General features: G+C 43.0%; 1 protein-coding gene across 9 annotated transcripts in view; it reads left to right on the forward strand.

The window, feature by feature from the left end:
- CDK12 (cyclin dependent kinase 12) overlaps positions 1–21,164 on the forward strand; it is a 71,807-nt gene that overhangs the window by 36,691 nt on the left and 13,952 nt on the right. For 4 of the 9 annotated variants that reach the window (XM_045182178.3, XM_045182177.3, XM_045182180.3 and 1 more), the window contains 4 exons: positions 407–859; positions 4,679–5,482; positions 17,101–17,209; positions 17,683–17,822. In XM_045182178.3, the coding sequence (XP_045038113.2) occupies positions 407–859; positions 4,679–5,391 (1,166 nt within the window). In that variant the 3' untranslated portion in view covers positions 5,392–5,482; positions 17,101–17,209; positions 17,683–17,822. The other 5 variants (XM_024572910.4, XM_024572912.4, XM_045182183.2 and 2 more) reach the window with 4 other exon arrangements.

The raw sequence follows: 21,164 nt of genomic DNA on the forward strand, positions 1-21,164 counted from the left end.
CTTCCCTGTCCACCTACAACACTGGTTTTCAATGCTGGCTGCACGTTAGAATCATCCAGAAAGCTTTAAAAATAAACACCCCTAAACAATTGCCAGATCTCTAGAGATGAGGCCTGAAGCCTAGTAATTCTGATGTACAGTAAGGGTAGAAATCACTGACCTTGAAAAATAAGGGTAAAATAAAATAACTTTTACTTACAATACAGAGATGTTTGAGGTAGTCCGTGTATTTTTAAGCAGTAATATAAAGAATAACAAAATGTGTCTTGATGATTTGAGGCATGAAAAATGACATTCAAGATGAAATGTCATTCACTGGATGTTATAAGGTGCTGTTGTCAGCTGAAGAAAGCAAAGATTCTTTGCCCTGCCTCATCCTCTTATATTGGCTTCACTCTCCCCACAGGCCTCGGTGACATCACACAACAATTGAATCAAAGTGAACTGGCAGTGTTATTGAACCTGCTGCAGAGCCAAACTGACCTAAGCATCCCTCAAATGGCGCAGCTGCTTAATATCCACTCCAACCCCGAGATACAGCAGCAGCTGGAGGCCCTGAACCAATCTCTCAATGCCCTAACGGAAGCCACTTCCCAGCAGCAGGACTCAGAGCCCATAGCCCCAGAGGAGTCTTTGAAGGAGGCACCCCCTGCTCCAGTGGTCCAGACTTTAGCAGAACAGAAGACCCCTGAAGCTTCAAGCACACCAGCTGACATGCAGAATATGTTGGCAGTTCTCTTGAGTCAGCTGATGAAAACCCAGGAGCCAGCAGGCAACCTGGAGGAAAACAACAGTGACAAGAACAGTGGGCCACAGGGGCCCCGAAGAACTCCCACAATGCCACAGGAGGAGGCAGCAGGTAAACAGACCGGTCATGAATCTCATTGAGCTCAGGTGCTGTTGATCCTCTTAAAAAGTCTCTTTAATATTTTCTTTTTCACATCAATGGCCTCAGTTTCAGTTTTTCTGTAACCTAGTCTACAGGAGAACATACCAACAAGTGATGCATTTCTTACCCGGCTTCTTTTATTTAAGTCTCAAAGCTTCTCAAAGCACCTTTCATATACTGATTGTTTTTCCATTTCCTAGGAGGTAGGTAAGTAAATCCCCTGTGTTCTAACCCACAGAAACCACATCCATAGCTAGTGATGCATTTGAACCACTGTGTGTATAGTGGCCAACTAATACTCGCACTTGAGAATCTGCCTTCCAAACAAACCATCATCAGATTGTGCAGATAGTAAATGTTACTCTAGTGTAGTGGATGCTGGATACCAGAGTCTTGTCTGAAAGGTACATTCAAGAAAACTCTAATAAAATATCATTGTTAATCTCCTGAAAACTAATCTGGGAATATTTCTAAGTAAATAATTAACACCATACATTTCCTTTTCAAAAACTAATAGCATACAAAAATGATTCCTTTAAAAGCTGTGTTCCTGAAAAAGACAATTGAGTGTATTTTAGATTAGAAAATGAGCATTATATAAAGGAAAACTGAAAAGAAATATGTTATACCTTGATCTTACATGACCACAGCATACAATTTATTAGAAGGAAAAGAAGTTTATTCTAATCAATTCTGATTCACAGTCTGTTTGCAAAATCTTATCTAAAAAGTGTTTTCAACTTCTTGGAAATTTTCACTGTCCGTGAAGACCTCATGAATTGGGGAATGAGAAGAAGTACAAGGGTTGAAGAGATTCACTAACCTTCAACTTCAGGGTTCTGCATTCACATTTTATATGGGATGTTGCAGAAAGTATATGCCTTATTTCCACTGGCATAGGGTCAAAATATAAGCTATTTTTCGTATGTAAAGCTCTTTAAAACTGGAAGATAACATAAATGAAATTAACCCCTGTACTTTACAGATAGGAAAACTGCAATCCAGGGAATTTAAATTAGCCTACCTATGGTCCCACCGCTGGAACCATATTATTGACGGAGCCAGAACTTAGAACTTGTATACCTTTTTAATTGTATTTCTTAATTCACTTTGCTATCCTGTCGTCTGATTCCAGTTGTTTTTTTAAGAGACTCCAAAACATGGAATAAGAGAAAGCTAATCTAGGATTTAAGCAAGCCTTTGTATCATCTCATGCCCACCTCCCATCTCCCTCAAAAAAAATTTTAGCTATAATCAAAATACCTGAAAGAAGTGGTTCAAATTAAATAATACAGTGATTGAAAGAAATTCACTTAATAATTGAGCCAACAAGCTATCAGCCAAATGTTAAAATTGAACTAAAATTAAGGCCTGGCTTATAGCCAAAAATTGTTGGGTTTACTTTTCAGAGGAGAGTAAGAATGCCACTTCTGATTATTCCACTCACCCCTGGATTAACCAGGGGATGGTTCCTATGTCTCGTGTGTCTCCCCTGCTGCCTCTCTTAAGGCCATTTTACTGTTCATTAGCTCTTCCACCAGAGGGCAGACTGACTAAACCAGAGAAGGTGAAAATCTTACCACTTTGGCTACTGTTTAGCTTCTCTGTACTTGTTTGGGAAAGGTTATGGTTGAAATCTGATGAGTCAAATAAAGTTTTTAAGTTATTTGTACATTTCATTAATATCGCCCTCCATTAGTACAGACTGTTAAGGATTGGTAATAATGTTAACACTTTAAATCTTAGTATGATTTTTTAATGTGATCTTTATTTTTAATTCCTTTAAGAAGTTTTATTAACCTTTAATAGTTTTTACAATCCATCTGCTTTTGCTACTTTGAAATAGTTTTCATCCTCTCATAAATGTGAAATTGAGCTCAAGAATTAGTTCTGTTGAAACAACTAGGCTGGTGACATAAAAGACAGAGTTTAAATGTGAAAAGTAGTATACCTGGAAAAGTGTAAGTTTAGTTTCGACAACTTTTGCAGTTGGGCATTTTTAAAGTTGTCTGCCCTCAGTGTTAAAAACAACAGCAGTCTGGTGTTCCGTTTCATGTATTGTCCAAAACATACTTTTAAAAATAACTGGTCCTGTGATGTTTTTATGTAGTGAGATATGTAGCATTGACATTAAAAAGTTCTGAAAGCTACAGCTGTTTTTAGTCCAGTTAGCTTTCCTTTTCCAGGATGCCTACTTTTCAGGTTATGAGTTTTCCATAGTTAATTTTTTGTCCTTAAATTCATTCTTTTCCTACCACCTAGTCAACCAGCAAGTCTGTCAACAAGTTACTTGAGCAGGCACTATTTATAGGGTAACCAACTTAATCCTGTACAGTCCTGGTTTTAAAAGTGAGAGTTGGCAATTTGGGAATCCTGTCAGCAGTCCTGGGTAAATTGGGATTGTTGGTTGTCCTACTTATATATTACATATAGCATCTGACCTCATCCTTCCACCGCATACGCTGACAATTTTGTGGTGTTTTCATAGTGCTTTCGTCTGCACACTAAGAAACTACATACTTACTTTATTGATTATATTTGCAAAATATAATTGTGGTAAATATGCTACCAAAATATCTAAAATAACTAAAAAATGCTTTTTGCTTGTTCGAGTACTAGCTCAGATAAAAAGAATTGACTATGTGGACATTTCAAAATATGCTTTAATAAGGAAAAGAAAAATCCATCATTTGGAAGATATCCCAAAACATTAAGCATTTTCTTCAGCGGGGTGACTTCCAACTCTTAAATGCACTGTTTTGACTCAGCTTGGTTTTATATGTTCTCAGACTCATGCCATTTTACATCTCTACTCTGCTGTCTTGGCAGGAGTTCATTTTCAGACAATGATTGGCATGCTTGGGCAAAGTAAGCCAGCAGCTGGGGGGGAAAGTCTGGGGAGTGGTTTGAAAAAGACCAAGATCTTTGGAAAGACAGAGTGTAGTATTAGTTTAATACATTTCTGAATATTCGGTTCTTATCACTGTCTCCAAGATAAATAGATCTTAACAGTAATTTTTGTCATAGCATGGAAAAAATGCAGGAAATTGGGAAACAAAATAGAAAATTATAGACAATTACTTTGGTCTTTATAATTACTGTAACATAGGAAGCTGAATGACAGTGGTGATTAACATTCCTTTCTTTAGAATGTGGTTATGGGGAGAGGGACTGAACTTTGGAGAAGCAAGTGTACATGATGGTAATGAAAGGGGTTTTTTTGTTTGTTTTTTTTTTTTACTTTATTTCATCTCTCCTGTATGTTCTCTAAGTTCTATTTCAGGTGTTAACCTTATATTATTAAACATTCTGTAAAATGTATTAGTCGAGTCCATGCAAGGTCTCCTATTGTACAGCAAGATTATGTCCCAGAAATGTGACTGTAGCATGTGTATTGTTCCCTCTCATCTTCTTTCTTTCTCCTTTACTTTCATTAATGTTTTGATTCAACAGCAAAAAGGGGCAGGAGGCTGCCAACAGCCTACATATTAGAACAGTCCCTTAAGGAAGGAAATGGAGGAAATCTCAGACAAAAATCAGAACAATATTTGAAACATGTGATCTTTTTACACCAGCTGTTAGATCCAGAATACAACTGTTTTGCTATTAATCACTTTATTTTATTTATAAATTGACATTTCCTGATCCCAAGATTTTATTCTATATATATATTTGGTTACTTGTATTGATATGTTTATGTTGGGCAGTATGTATGTGTGTGTGTGTGTTTGTGTTTATAATCACATGTGATTTTTAAGATGGTGTTTAAAAGAAGTAACCCTTCCACAGCATGTCCTCCTCACATTCTTCCACCAGAGAAGAGGCCCCCTGAGCCCCCTGGACCTCCACCGCCGCCACCTCCACCCCCTCTGGTTGAAGGCGATCTTTCCAGCGCCCCCCAGGAGTTGAACCCAGCCGTGACAGCCGCCTTGCTGCAACTTTTATCCCAGCCTGAAGCAGAGCCTTCTGGCCACCTGCCACATGAGCACCAGGCCATGAGACCAATGGAATACTCCACCCGACCCCATCCCAACAGGACTTATGGAAACACTGATGGGCCTGAAACAGGGTTCAGTGCCACTGACACTGATGAACGCAACTCTGGTCCAGCTGTGACAGAATCCTTGGCCCAGACCCTGGTGAAGAACAGGACCTTCTCAGGCTCTGTGAGCCACCTTGGGGAGTCCAGCAGTTACCAGGGTACAGGGTCAGTGCAGTTTCCAGGGGACCAGGATCTCCGTTTTGCCAGGGTCCCCTTAGCAATACACTCAGTGGTCGGGCAACCATTCCTGAAGGCTGAGGGAAGCAGCAACTCTGTGGCACATGCAGAGACCAAATTGCAAAACTATGGGGAGCTGGGGCCAGGAACCAGTGGAGCCAGCAGCTCAGGAGCAGTCCTTAACTGGGGGGCCCCAGCTCAGTCTTCTGCTTATGGAAAACTCTATCGGGGTCCTACAAGAGTCCCGCCAAGAGGGGGAAGAGGGAGAGGAGTTCCTTACTAACCCAGAGACTTCAGTGTCCTGAAAGATTCCTTCCCTGTCCATCTTCCATCCAGTCCTCTGAACCTTTAATGAAATCATTTGCCAGAGTGAGGTAATCATCTGCATTTGGCTACTTCAAAGCTATCCATTGTATTCCTTGCTCACTTGCTACTAAGCAGGCGACTTCCAAAATAATGATGTTGGCACCAGTTCCCCGGGATGGGTTATAGCCAGACATTCACTTCGACTCTACCTAGTAGATACAAGTAGAGAATACGGAGAGGGCCATTAAATTGACAAGTAAATGCTTTATTAGTTCATTGCCTACACTTCTTGAGCAGAAGAAAAAGAAAACAGTTTCAGTTTTGAGATGGCTCAGGAGAGACTCTCTTTAGGTTTTTAAAGTTTGGGTTTTTTTTTAATAGTTTTTTTCTTTTCAATTTAGTTTTTTGTTTTGTATTTTAAAGAGAATAGTGTTCACAAAATTTGAGCTGCTCTTAGGCTTTTGCTGTAAGGGAAAAAAGTGATTGGTTGATTTAAATAAATGTTTCCTTCCTCTCTACCACCTCAAATTTTTGCTTTCAAGTAAATTCTTTTTTCCCCATCGAGCATCTTAAACATTCCTTTTTTCCAAATAAATTACTCATCCTTAAAGTTTGTTCTGCTTTGGCAAAAGACATGCCCTCACTCCCTGCTTATGAAGCAGGCTGTAGAAAGTGGCGTTCTTGGGCAAGTAGGTAGACTTTACCCCGTCTTTTCCCTTTTTTACCCCAACTATAGAGTTTGTCTTTTTCTGTCTCTTTTTGAGACATTTGTTTGGAAAAAAATAATTGTTGAGATGCCCAAGAACCTGGGATAATCTTTACCTTTTTTGAAATAAAGGAAAGGAAATTCAAACTCCTATATTGTTCTCTGTAACTCTTCAATTCTGATTTTTTTTTTTTTTTTTTTAAACCATGCTCTGATGGTGAAGTTGATTTATAAATGCAGACAGCCTAGGCCATTGCTGCTGAGCTGGGGTTAGAGATTTTGTCTTCATACTTAGAGGGCTAATAAGAGCAGTTAGCATACTGTTTACACATATATTTTTATGTCAAAATAAGAAAACCCCTTTTGAAACAGCATTGTAATATTGTCAGAATGAAAAAAATCCTGGAAATACATGGAAGTGTAACTTAGTTTAGGGTGGGTATTTTTCTGAAGATATATCAATACCCGAGACCTTAAAAAATAATTTTAAAAGAGCAGACCGTGAGAAGGAACAGTATTGACATATACACATCTCAGCATGTATGTCCTGCCATTTCTTTTAGGATTTTCCTCTGGAGGGTTTTGGTTTTGGTTTTGGTAAAGGGGGTTAAATTATGATTTCATGGCAAGAGTTTTTCTTTATTATAAACAGGAAATGGAAAAGGGACAGGCTTCAGGGTGGGATAACTTGGGAGGCTTCTCATTCTGGCTTCCATTTCTCTGTGAGTACCAGCGTATAATGTGTTTTAAAACATGCACATTCATATAAATTATCTGCACAGACTTAGACATTTGTGAAACATAGCTTAGCTCCCTTTTTTACAAAGAAAAGGCAAATGTGCTTCGGCATCTTGAAGAATAGTTTTCAGAACTAAAGTGAAGTTTCATGTTTTAATGCCAAATTCTTATATTAAAAAATTAAAAACTACTTGTAAGAGAAAGATGCACTAATAAAAAAACTTTAGAGAAATGAAAGAAGAACCCTCTTCAGATACTTACATGAAGACTATTTTTCCCTGTCACTGAAATTGGTAGATTATGGTGTGTGTTTTTCTTTATCATTCTCTGGGTTTTGGTCTGGCCTTGCCCTCAGGCCAAACATTGATTAGAAAGAACCTTCCAGCCATTTTGGCATTGACGACTTTTTATACCAGTGTGTCCAATTAGCTTTGCCAGGCTCACTGACCTTGGTATTGGTAAATTGCATTAAAGTTTATCCAAACCTTTTGTCTGTTGACTTCTTAGTCTTCAGACATGGCCCTTTGTGTTTTAGAATATTTGAATTTGAGGCATTGGGCCCCACTCCCATTTTTGATTAAAGAACTCAAAAGTATCCAGTGGAAAAAAATTGGTTTCCCATCAAATATGAATAAAAATTTCTATATATTTTAATTACATTTTGGTTATCATCAGTCATCAGTAATGTTTTTCCTTTCCCACCTCTTATTTTTAATTACGCCAAATATTCTAAATAATATCCTTAAGGCTCCATTCACCCATCCCTGCTACTAGGGAAGGGGGTGAGTGTATGCGTGCGTGTGTATGTGCGTGCATGATTCCATCTCATCCCCAGCCCCCATTTTGGGAGTCTAACCTTAAAATGACAAAGAAAAAAATGTTTGGTAATTTTGACTGTTTCTAAAAGCAGAGGAAAAAAGAAACACTTAAATATCCTGGAATCTGTGTGGAGGAAGAAAAGGTATTTGTTAATTTTTCAGCTCTGTTACTATGAACGTGATGGAAGTAAAGGTTTGGCAGAATTTCAGCTTGAATATTAGAAAACTACAAATTCAAATAATTATATTTGAAAGTGGTTTTAAGTATTGTACCCTCAGAGATATTAAGTCCATTAAATACATTATTTTGAACAGATGAGAAATCTGATTCAGTTCGTGAATGAGAGGCAAAACTGGTTTGACCGTGGTTATTTTTGTGGTTTTGAAAACAATTTTTCTTGACCCAGTTTTCTTAGTTTTTTTCTTCAACTGTCCATAGGCATGATAAGGATTTGAAAATGACATCAGATCTGTATGTCTAAAAGCAGGGCAGTTAGCACAAATTTGTAAGTAGGACTTCTGTTAGCTTATGCCATAGACATCACCCAAACACGTGTGTGTATATATATATACATATATATACAATATGCATATACAGTTACAGTACTAAAATGGTTACTAGTAGGCTTTGAGAGAGAAGGCCACATCAGAAAAGTGTCAGTTGCCACCACATTCTCCCTGATTTAGGTTCCTGACACTATTCCTCTCTCTTGTTTTTGCCCCCCCCCCCCCCCCCCCCGCCAATCAGGTGTACCTTGTCTATGTACAGATATTTTGTAATATATTACTTTTTTTTTCAGTTTATAAAAATGGAAAGTGGAGATTGGAAAATTAAATATTTCCTGTTACTATACCAGTTTTGCTCCATTGCATTTACTTCTTAATCTGTACCCTCAGCAAATCCAATTAGGTATAAGAGGCATTTTTTTTCCCCTCCATTTTATCTTAGGGGTTCTTTGTTCAGAATCGCTGTAGATTCATAAACTACCAAAAAAAAGTTCTCAGGATTTGAAGAGGTGCTTCAAAACACTAGACTAGGAATGAGAGAATTTAAAAAGTTGGGGGAAACCATAAAATGTGATTTTTTTTAAAGTAGATGACAGTTTCACAAATAATGACAGTCCCAGGCCATCAACAGAGTTGAGCTTCATGTACCCTGACTCCTCCTGAAAGGAGAGGTAAGTGGGTTTGAGCTCACCTGTCATCAAGGGAAGTTGGTAAGAAGGTGTTTAGACCAAAGAATAGTCTCTTAAGTGAGAACCAGCAACACCACCACTACCACCACCACCACCACCACCACCACCACCACCACCACCTCTACCTCTGACCAGTTCCTGTGTTACTATGAGTAAGGTCAGCATGGGGATTGTGTTATAGCTGTGTTGAGACTTCCTGATACATTGCCAATCCAGGAAGTGAGTCAAAGTTGTTTAAAAGGCTAAAATTCCTATTATCCAAAATATTTACTATCTCCACCTGAGGAGATAATTGCTTTCCCTTCTCTTTCATGGTTTAACACACTGAGAGCTAATTTTTTTTTTGTAGTATGGTCTGCACTCCTGCTAGTTATGATGTAAGTAGGCAAAGGAGATAAAACTCATCTGGAGGCAGAAAGGAAGAGAGGAGATAGATATCAGGATGTTATGAATGGGTTGAGCAATTATACAAAGTTAAGGGGTACACTGGAACAAGGAGATTAGGAAGAAGTTGAATTTTCAAAAACTGGTGGTGACAAGGGTTGCCCACTTGTTTTTGAGACCCCAAAGTTTAAGTGTCCGGTTCCCTTGCCTGTGAGCTGTCACATGTTTATCCAGGTGAATGGAGAGCTCAAGATTGTTTGTATTCCTGGAATCCTGTGTTCTTGGCTAACCTCCAGAAAAAAGGAATTGGTTTTCAACCTATATATTCGAAGTTCATGACTCAGAGTGATCTTCAACCTGCTAGAGAATATTGTTTCCACTTTACAGCAATGGCTATCTTTTCCATTTTGGGCCTAAAGGCTGAGGACCTATCTAACAACTTTTTTCCCTCTTATCACACCCAAGGCTCTTTCTGACTAGAAACCATACAGTTCAGTACCTAATTTCTTAGGCACTATCATTTCCCAGATAGGCATCCTTAACTGTAGGGTAAGGTTAATGCCTCAAGGACGTTAATTAATATTCTTGGTGATAAAGTGGGATTTCCATTGTTACTAAAAGTTGCCCCATAGCTTGACTGTGTTAGATACTGATTTACTTCTTCTGTATTCACAACTTAGTTAACTGAAGGGCTAGGTGGAGTGGAAATGGGGAGTTCTTCAAGTGAGTAAATACTCAACCAGTTCAAGGCAGAGATGGAACTGCTAAGTTTTCTCATCCTGAGAGGCAAGGTGAGCATTCCTGGACACTTAGGTTAATTATACTGTCCCAGTGTAGCCTTTTTTACAGGCTTAGGAATACTCCAAGCCAGAGTTGAGGCTTTGGGGCAAGTATGACACCTGAAGGAATTACTAGGGTACTCTACCACTTAACCACATACAGCTGTTTCTCCACCACCTGTTCACCTCCTTTTCATTTACTGTTGTTCTTTCTTCCTACTCACTACCTAACTCTCATGCCTCAGGCATTGCCAGAGGTATTGATTGCTTAACCTGGAGCGCTATTTAGAGTGACTCTTGCTATGCAGTTTTGAAGGGTAGTGAGAAGCAATTCAGAAGACAAAGGTCTCTTCCAGATCCTCAATTTACAGGGTGAAAGGTGAGGTAGAAAGCAAAATAACCATGCTTTCTTACTGCTAAGAGCTGTGAAAGGAGCTTTTAATTTATATTGTGTGGGGTACAAGAGACTCTCTACTAGTCTAGGAAAGACAGAATCTCAACCTTCACTCCATCCTCTTTGCTCATCCTGAGGCTGTTGCTTTTGCTGATGACATTTCTGAGCTCAGTTGCAGATGGTGTCTGTGGGAAGTAAAAGTTTGGTGAGAAGAGGGCCCTGCTATCTCTTCATGAGAAAGCAGATGAGGACTGCCTTGATGCTGTGATGACTAATCACCAGGGTGCCAAAAACACTTTGGCCCCTGGATTGTCTCTGTATTCTCTATTTCAAAAATTAGTAGTCCGAGGTTGAGAGAAAGAGGCTGATAACAAAGTTAGTCTTCAGTACTTACTCTAGGTGATTGGTTGTTAGCGAAGCTTTCGCAATATACAACCCTCAGCCGCAGTGTAATTCTCTGGAATAAGAGGGTATAACCGTGACGTAAATTAACTTAGACATAGGTTCCCTAGGACCTAGAATTAGATGGGTTTTTGGATGTTTTGTTATATCATGGTCGTAAACTGAAGATAATGTTGATTGTTCTAAAGAAATGAAGGACATGTTATCCAAGCAAACCATTCCCAGGAGACAGCATGGAGAGAACTTAAAAAGGCTACAATGTAACAGCTAAGTGAAGAACAAAGCCTGGGTCTTGGAGGAGGTTGTCTTTTCCTTCCTTTAAGGAGCCTGTCTGATCCTCAAGGAGAGGATCCTCCTCACTCCTTTGTCTCAGAACTACCCTTGGTGAGGATCCTCTTGTAGGCAGACAGCCTCTCCACCAAGGTTGATGCAGTTTTGGTCCTGGAGAAAAGAGGCTGAATTCAAAGACAGAAAGCTTAGGAGGAGCCTGATCCCTTTTATAAATTCAGGAACTTCTGGGTTTGGCCTTATACCAGTATTTGCCACTTTGGTTAAGGGGCCAAAGGTCTCATTAAAAAGGAAGCAAGTGAGGAGATGGAAAGAAGGGAGAACTAGATCAGTCTGCGGGCTGACACATAGAAAGAGACTTAGTGTATAATTGCTTATAAAGAACAGGACTATAGGTAGAAGAAAAAATTATGGTTGGGTCAGTGAAATTTCAGGGATAATGCCTTAAAGGTTCACAGTTCATTTCAGGGAGGCTCCATATTAAAGCACCATTGTAACAGTAGTGTTATCTTTGTGGTTGGAGGTTGGGCCTAGAGCCCTTAGTCTGGGGGATGTTACGAAGACATTTTTACTAGGGAAGCTAGATTATATTAAGCAAATAACTTACATAGGGACATTTGCTTAGCACTGCTATCTCCATAGTTCAAGAGAATAGTTCAGGAATAAGGAAGGAATGATACAGATGCATCTCATTAAAAAGTTACTTTTATTTTTGGAGTTTTAAAACTCCTGCAAGTGGTTTTAATGTAATTCAGGTCAACCTGGAAACTAGTGTTACTCCTCTCCCCTTCATTTTAGATCCCAGTGAAGGCAGTTTGTAGGAGAGCAAACTAACCAGAATGTTAGAACTACAGAAGGACATTCATTTGTTGAGTGCCATTTTTAGCCAGTGGCGCGTTGGAGTTGGGTGGGAACAGGCCCAGAAAGAAGCCTAAGGTTTTGGGAGGAAGAAGGGAGAGCCAACAGGAACTACCATTGTCAGGAAATTGCTGTGGGTCAGGCACTCTGCTAAGCGCTTTGCTTTTATTACTTTGATTCGGAAGCACCACCTGAGGTTAAGGGATGGAAAAGTTAAAAAGACAGATTCATCTTACTATCCTGAGCAGATGTAGGAGATAAAGGGGAGTGGCAGATAACTTTTTCCTGTCTAACCACCCAGGGCTAAACTAGAAGAAGTGAAGAGTTGGGTTTGAGAGTGAGGTTAATTTAAGGAAGTACTCACTAAATAGTTGAAAGAGACTCTTGAATAACTTCTCTATTCCTAAGGACCTTCCAAAAAACGTGCCGGTCAGAAGTAGGCTAGAGGTAGGGCTGGTAGGAAACAATATTACTAGTGGCTCTGGGATCGATTTACATTCTAGAAAGTCAGGTCATGACCTGAGAGGATAGGATTAATCTTAGAAATAGGGAACGAAATGGGGCTTCTCATTCTAAGGGGTCTTCAAAGAAAATAGCGTTTATATACTAGGATTCAAGGAGATAACCACATTCTTTGGGTGCTTGTGCTTTTTTTGTTGTTTTTCAATGCACTTTAAAGTCATGAAACAATTTGTGATTTTGGAAAGACTCGGTGCCAAGTTCAGCATTGGTAGGGGCAGGTGACAACTTGAAAATTGACACTGAGTATTAAGACTGTACTCCTTGTAGTTGTTTGATGCACCCCAAGAGTTATACCATGAGGGCTGCTTCAGTGGGGAGGGAGTAATGTCTTTAGCTGAGTCATGTCCTGAGTACAGGGCAACTTTTGGGGTGAAATTATGGAGGGTCCCACCTTTAAGAAGCTTCTGGGTCTAGGGTGAGATAAGTCTCATACCTGAGTGGGAAGTAGGGAATTGGTATTTATTAACTCGGGTTATTAAAAAAAAAAATTAGTATCCCTGGCTGGTGTAGCTCAGTGGATTGAACGTGGGCTGCGAACCAAAGGGTTGCCGGTTCGATTCCCAGTCAGGGCACATGCTTGGGCTGCAGGCCAGGTCGCCAGTGGGTCCCACATGAGAGGCAACCACATACTGATGTTTTTCTCCCTCTTTCTCCCTTCCCCTCTCTCTAAAATAAATAAGATCTTTTAAAAAATTAGTAATAGTGGAGCCAAAGTAAAGGAATAATCAGAAAAAAATGGAGTTAACCAGGAAAGATTCTTTGAAGGTAATGAAGATAGTGAACATGGAACAGGAGAGAGGAAGGTTTATGTGTGTTTTGTGCGGAGGGCTACGAATGGACTAACCAGGGAAGTACAGGAAAGGAATATTAGGAAATGAAGTCAAAGGGGCAGCCTTGTTGACCTAATGAGGGATTAGAAGTTAATTTGGTAGGTAGTAACAGCAGAGCACGATGAGGTGCGTATGATGCTGAAGACTCGCAGCTGTGTTGGTGAAGGAAGCAGGAAAGTTTGCCTAGGATATCATTTTTCTGGTTCAGTGAGAAGCCCTCAGGACCTGAATAGATTGAAGACTGGAATGAGAAGAAAGGAAGTGGGTTCGTAGGAATTAGCAAGGCTTGATGATAGCTTGAGTGTGAGGGGAGGGACAAAAGACAGCCCTGAAGATGATGACCCCAGGCCATATTTATGCTGTTGATGGTGCCGAGAGTTTGGAAAGTGGTAGCTGCTTTGCTTTTAAAAAGAAGTAGGAAGTGTTTATTAACTGTTTGATGGAAGGTGTCTTTATTCAGTATTGCAGAGTCTAGGGGGTGCAGTCCCCCTGGAAAATAGTTGTGTGTGTGGTGTGTACCTAGATGATCTCCTGTACTCTGTCCTTTTCAGGATGGAAACCAGGTAAAAGAGTGTTTATTGCTGGGATGTGTCTGTAGACTTGAAGAGTACTATCCCACCCTGCACCTGGGAAAGAAAAGAGTGGTTTTGTTCGTTTGTTTGTTTCAGTTCCTTCCCCTTTAATGCTTTGAAAATGGGATATGACTAGCCTGTGGCAGCATGTGCCTGTGGATGCACAATTCTCTGGCTTGATTCTTGGAAGGCCTTTTTCTGTCCCTCCCTGGGGGTCATTTGTATCTCTAGTTCCTACTCCCAGAGCCATAAAGTGGGAGCCCCCATTTATTAATTGGGTTGGGACTGGGGAGGGGGTCGGCGGGGGACTCTTTAGTGTGGCAGGCGGGGGTCTTCCCGAATGAGCCCATTAGCCAGCCCCAATGGCAGCTGAAACGGGGCCGCAGCCAAGTCCTCTCCGTTTCAAAAACCCTCCATCGCCTGCAGCAGATCAGAACAAGGCCTGCGGGAGCCCTTAGCTTCTGATTGCAGCTGTGAGGAAGGACAAAACAATTTATAGGAAGCCAAGTAGCTCCTGTCTCACTGTCTCTTCCTTTCTGACTTCAGGGAGGGAGAAGACTGGGATGTGGTGTGTCCTCCCACCATAGCTTCTTACAAGGCATAGATAGGCCTAAAGAAGGAGAGAACAGGAGTGAACTTATGTGTGTTGATTAGACGTGTATGTCGATGTTCTGAATGTGTTCACACCTGTCCACACACAGTTGTATTGGAGAAGCAGCCACTACTTATACGGGGCTCTTCAGAGCAAAACCAAATGTGTGCTCAGACTCTTAAGCAGTCTTAGAGGGTGTGTGTTGTGAGGGAACATGCTTATCATACTCTTTTCTGCCCATTATACCTGCCTTGTCTCCCTCTCTGCTTTATCACGGTTCAGAGTTGGAGTTAAATCACTGTCTTAATATCCTTTCTTAGTAATAGAAGGAGTTTGCCATTTAAAGGAAGGCCTCCTAGATCACTTGTTTGCCCATTAGTTAAGCCAGCATGAGAAAGGCAGGCATCTATAGAGGAGCTTCTTACTGCCTTGACCCAGAGAGAAGGTGCTGAGGGCAGGAATGTCTCACTTCCTGATGGAAGGACACTTATGTCTTCTCCCTTATAGAATTATAGATGGCTAGAGCTATAACGGGACCCTAGAGGTCATCCAGCTCAACCACTCAGGCAACACAGCAGGAAACTGAGGTATAGGGAAGGGAAGTGCCTTGCCCACAGTTTCATAGTAAGGTAGTGGCAGCCAGCCAAGACTAGAATCCAAGTGGCCAGAATGTTAACCAGAATCTTAGTCTGGGTATAGAGCCCCCAGACTTTAAGATCACCAACTCCTGAAAGCCCTTGAGCTTCCTGAGAAAAGGAAGGCAGGGCTGTGAGATTTTGAGGGGGGAGGGGCAGATTGAGGGGGAAAGGTAAACATGAAAAAAAATTGTAAGAAAAACGGAAGAAGCTTTATATATGTTTACCTCAGAGATTAACTTTTCAATGACGTGCAAATTATACAAGTGCAGTTTTTATTTAGACGCAAGGGTTCTGGTTTATTAGGAAGCAAGTAGCAGCCATGGCCAAAGGCCCTAATGCCCTCAGAGTTACTCCAGAGTTCAAGGAGCACTTCACCACCGTCTCTGGGGGTTGGTTGGATAGCCAGAAAAGACCCTCGGAGGCAACGTGAGGAATTTACCCTAAACCTCAATTCAGGCTCCTGTACGTTACAATACAGCTATATTAAAAATCAGAATCAGAAGGAAGAGAGAAAACACATCTCAGCTGCTGGGAAACTAAAGGAAGTCTCTGAGAGTAGGAGGGATTACAGAACTGATTAAATGGGATATTCGAGATAACAGGGAAATCGGGGGTGGGGAACTTACTCCTCTCCCCACCCCGCCTTTTTCTTTTTGTAAATTTGAATTAATGGTTTTCTCCCTTGATGAGACAAGGAAGGTGGTGTGGTGGTGGTCCACAGTGATCTAAACCCTAAATAGTGTACTCAGTGGGCTGGCAGGCACAGCAGGTTCTGAAGTCACCTTACTCTGATGCTGAGACTCCCCTCCCCTTTGGACCTCCCCTAGATGTTTCTGCAAGTCCCTTCCAATGCTCACACCTATGAGTCTGGGAGCCACTGATGATCAGGGAGGGCAACGCTGAAGAGTCCCTAAGCTGGAAGCAGAATCTTGGAGGGAGAAAGGCACCACTCCGCTGCTCAGCAGTAGAGTTCTATGGGCCTAGGTCAGCGGGGCAGTGGGTCTGCAAAGTGAACATTGTCTCCTAATAACAAAGAAATAGATCCTTGTACAAAGCCTCACGTTTTCTCTATCACACCCTAACTGATAGTACAGGGGCAAAGTAGAGTTGGTCCCCATGTAAATTCACCTTTACCTAGGGCAGCACTTTTCAACTGGTGTGCCGCAAGAATTTTTAAAACATGTAACACCTGACTGTTTAGTCAGGGGTACAGACCTCTTTTCCCTTAGATTGTCAAATTTAAAAATGACAGAAGTGAACACAATAGCCATCAGGTGTGAAGGAATCAAAATTGTACCTATTTTTTGTCAGGTTAGCAAAAATACTTTTAGGTGTGCTGCAGAATTTTAGTAATTATTTTGTATGTGCCACGAGATGAAAAAGCTTGAAAATCACTGATCTAGGAAGTATATGATAGACCTACATGCTCAAATTCCACCATGCCTGCTTCCTGCGAGCATCCTTTTTTTGTCTCTTAGGATTTGGGGGGGGGGGCTGGGCAGCCTATGAGCCCTTCTTGAAGAAGCTATTTTGGACAAGAGAGACTTGAGTCCAAGCTGATGATCTGATTGAAAACTAAATGGCCTCTTCCAGTCATCTCCTTGCATTAACTTTGCTTTTACCTTGAAACTTCACCACCCTTTGTCATTTTGGGTTTCACAGCTTCTATTTCTATTGAATTCTTAACTTTACTTTTAAGTATAGGAGCCATGGTTTTTACTTTAGACTTGGAACTAGTTTCCTGGAGGTAGGGCTCTTAAAACAGTTAAAACTCTCTCTGGGAGCATACTTAGAGTGCATTAATTCTTCTGGGTTTTATGAATTCAGGTTGCAAGGAATTGGAAGAGTGGTGACCGTCACCATCACTGCTGCCTACCAAGGCCATGCTCCCGGGTAAAAGACCAAAGACCCTCTTCGGTGTCTAATCCCTTGTCTCATGTCTAATGTGACCTGTCATTTTCTTTTACAGGTGGCAGTAGCAGCAGGAGGGATGGCCCCTGAGGAGTTTGGTGACATCTATCAGTCACCTGATATCTGGAGCCCTGGCAAATTCAGTGTCTTTCACAGACTCAAGCCAGGTAGGAACCTAAAGTCAAGTAGAGGCTACAGGCCTGCTTTTGTAAGGGACTTACACACACAAATGTTTTCTCTCTCACACCCCGTCTCAGAAACGTTTCTTATTCCCAACGATCTCCAGAGGCGGTTCCTTAGCTTTTTATTTGACCCTGTTATGGTGTCCTATCTTCTGATGAACAGTTTTTCCCTCCCGGCTACTGTGGGTAACCCCCTTCATTGCATCAGCAGTCATTTCATTCCCGTTCTTTCCTCTTGGCCAGCTGTTCTAATGGATATTTCTCTTTGGTGGGCTGCTGATATGGGTTACTCTCAGCCTCCTCTGCAATACCTGCCACACACACCTACCACCTCATACATACACATAACCCTGTTTTCCCCAAGAAGCTATTTTCTCTTCCTTTATCCTAAGTCAGGATAGGGCAGTGCTGTCCCTCCTTACTCTCCCGTCTCATCAGCTTCTCCACCTCCTTTCCAGGTTAGATGGGAGATCCACCTATCCAAACACTGTGCTGTCCACCAGAAGTAGAGGCCTACAGGCTGCTTCTCTGTCGTCAATGCCCAGAACCGGGCAGGTCACCAGCCTCTAGTACTCACCCCTACCCTTCTTGCTGCCAGGTAGGTGCGCTCCTCTCCCTACCCCCCAACCCCAAGCAGGGTCATATTTCTCTCTGGGAGTATTTCTGTCTGTTGTTAAATATCTTCAACAAGAGGAAGGCCTCAGTGACTTCTAGCTCTAATCTTTTAGTGAGAACTTCCTGATATTAAATCTCCATCCCCTTCTCTATAGTTCAGAAACATTTCCCCATCTAGTAGGTAGGGGAGAAGTGGCCAGTAAACAGATGGTATTTGACACTGGAGGGGAAGGGTCTAATGACAAGTCGCCCTTCTCTTGGGCCTAGAAGTCTGAAGCTAGAAGGTGTGCATTTTGCCCAGTGGCCTGGAATCCTTAGAGTACCTGGATCTTTTGAGGAAAGATGTTTTATCTGGAGTCCATCGCCAAGGACAAGGATCTCAGACTCTGAAGAGTCTGTCCCTGTTCATTCCCAGACCTCCACAGGGAGTGGAGACTGGATTGCTATAGGGCAGAACCCACCACTAGGTGATCCTGTGTCTGAGCTCAGGTGGCAGGTATTGTCTGGTGCCTGTAGAGAGTTGGCAGGGGTGCCAGAGCCTCTCCTGCCATTGGAGGTGACATCAGCTTACCCTTTTGACCTTAGGCCTCCTCTCTGGGCGGTGCCTCTTTCATGCCTGCAATCCAGACAGCACTAGCAGCAGGCTTAAATAAGTGCCAGCTCTGGGTAAGGTGCTCCCTCCCCTGAGAGGCATATACCCAGAGTTGGAGTGTGTGTGTATGTGGGCGGGGGGGGGCAGCATAGGCTGTTGTTAGAAAGCAGGAAATGCCCCTGGAAATGGTCAAGCAGTAAGTCTGAGGCACAGAGAGCACCAACATTTATAACCCTGCCCACCTGTCTGTCAACCTGGCTGATCTCTCAAAGCCATTAGGCCACTTGGGCAGCTGCAGTCTTGGTTTCTGCCACACGAGGGTGCTGCTGACCAATTAAAACTGCCCCTTAGCAGCTAGAGTTTGGGCAAGGAGGGCACCCTTTCCCCAAGACAGAGGTCAGAAAGACCGCCAGAGAGCCGGAGACTGGGGCCTAAGAAGCCAAAAGAATAATTATTACCACTCATTCTTCCTTAAAAATGTCCAGAAACCCTGAACACTTCGTCCTACTGGCCTGATAACCCAGTACGTTACCAGCTGAACTTGGGAAGCCCCCTAGCTCTAGGCACTGAACACCTTGCACAGGTGCTTCAGGGTGGAGCAGCCTCCAGCTGTCCACTCCACTGTGTCCCTGCCTCTAAGATAGTCACTTTTTAGCCCAGAGGGTGGGGGTACCTGTGCTTTTCAGAGAAAAAAAAATCTCTTAAAATTGGTTTAAGAGAAGTATCTTTGTTAGTGAGAGTGTGTTGGAGAGAGGACAGGGAAGACAGAGTGGGAAAGTTCAGCCTTCTGTGCCCCCAGCACGAACCTGCAGATCTCAGGATGATCTGGTAGATGTTTGCAGCCTAAGGGGTAGGAGGGTACCCCAGGATAGCCCAGGGCTCTGAGCCGAAAAAGGTGTCAGAAAGCAGGATGGGGAGGAAGGCTGCTTTGGCCCATGAGCCTCATACGGACCTCATACAGTGTACGTTGGCCAGGGATTCAAGTGGCCATGGGGCCCTTATGGGGATGAGGTACCCCACAATTGATCCTCAGTCTCCATGAAGCCCTTCCAGTCTGAACAGGCTAAGGGAGATGACAGAGGTTCTCCTCCTCCCTCCTACCCCCATGCCCGAAGGCCCCTCCCCAGGAGGACAGCTTGATTAAACAGTCGGTGCTGCTGGAATTACTGCACAGCTGGCGCTCCCCCCAGCACCCTGAGCAGAGCAGCAGCGCAGATTAAAATCTCCAATTAGCGTTAAAGTGAAGTGAGGAGGTACTGAGGCTGCCAAGGAGGCCAGGCGGGGGCCCTGGGTCGGCAAACCACCCCCATTCCTGCCTGGATTCTAAGTGCCACCCTTAGCCACCCCTTCTTTCCTAGATCCTCTCCCAACAGCTCTCAGTGCCCGTTAGCTTTGCATTGCCTGGGGCCAGAGGACTTTACCAGGAGTGGTAGGGGCAGGGGCAGGTGCTGACAAAGTGCTGGGGACATAGCAAGTGTGGAGGAGAATGAGAGTTATCAGCGCTCTCGTCAAGGGAGCTACCCTACTCACAGCCTGCCAGGCAGCCAGGTCAGGGTGACTTCACACTGCTGCTGTTTCTTTTTGCCTAGAGAAAGGGCAAACAGAACAAGTCTTTCTAGGCCCTCTTACCTATAAGGTGCTGGCGGATGTAGTGCCCTTACAAACGTTTACTTTTTTATATTTTATCCGATCTGACCCATTTACTCCCACCCAAATTATGGCTCCTTCCTTCCTCCCTTCCTCCATTCTTTGCTCAGTTTTCCTGTGGGCAGGGGTAGGCCCAGCCTGACTTGGGAACATTGCCATGCCCTGCCACCTGGGTCCCAGCCGCCTCTTTTTTATCTTCTCTGCAGTGTGGGGAGGAGCAGTAACATGCCAAGAATGGAGGCCGCAGACTCTTCCAAGCCCTGAACATCACACCCCCACCTAAGGGCCCTCTACCATTTACACTTCTGCCCTTCACCCACCAAGCCCAGGAGGAGGGCAGCACAGCTAGCCATGCCCTTTGACTTCCCTCTGCCCCTTTAAGGGAAATGGAAGTGGGTACCCAGCTGACTCACACCTCCAGAAATTAGACACCAGGGCACAGTGCCACCCTCCCAGGCTGGCACATGCTACCCTGGCAGAGATTCAAATAGCACCCCCCCACCTCTATACCCCCACCCCTATGTCTTCCTCTTCTCTCTCCCTCTTTCTTCCTCTCTCTGTCTTTTTTTTTTTTTTTCTCAGCTCAAAGCACAGCTGAGCCTTAAGGGGGGTGGTGGGGGGACCAAGCTGGGGCAAGGGGGGTGGAGAGCTCCAATAGCACGTTTTCACCTGCCATTTAATTGGATGTATTTTTAATTAATGGGACCTCAGGGACCAACATGAGACAATCTGATCTCTGAATAGGGACAGGGGAGGGATTGGGTAAGGGAGGAGGATTGGGCCACTGGGTGCGGTTACTGGGAACCCAGTCCCATCAATCACTGGCCACTTTGCGTTCTGGCATGGAGAACAGTGAGGTGGAGGAGGAGGGGAGGCACTGAGGAGAGGTGCCAGAATTTACCCCCAACTGCCAGGAGCTCCAAAAAGGATGGAACTGTACTGGTTGACTCAGGTCTGGGGCCCAAAATTGCAGCCAGGATATTAGGTAAGACTGTTTCCTTGCTCTTAGGGTTTCATCAAGTTGGGCTTGTCCCAGTAAGTTCTATAAAATTAAGTGAGAGGAAGGTGGGGACAGAGGTCCGAAGA

This window comes from Desmodus rotundus, chromosome 9 (genome assembly GCF_022682495.2).
Source record: "Desmodus rotundus isolate HL8 chromosome 9, HLdesRot8A.1, whole genome shotgun sequence".
NCBI classification, from domain to species: domain Eukaryota; kingdom Metazoa; phylum Chordata; class Mammalia; order Chiroptera; family Phyllostomidae; genus Desmodus; species Desmodus rotundus.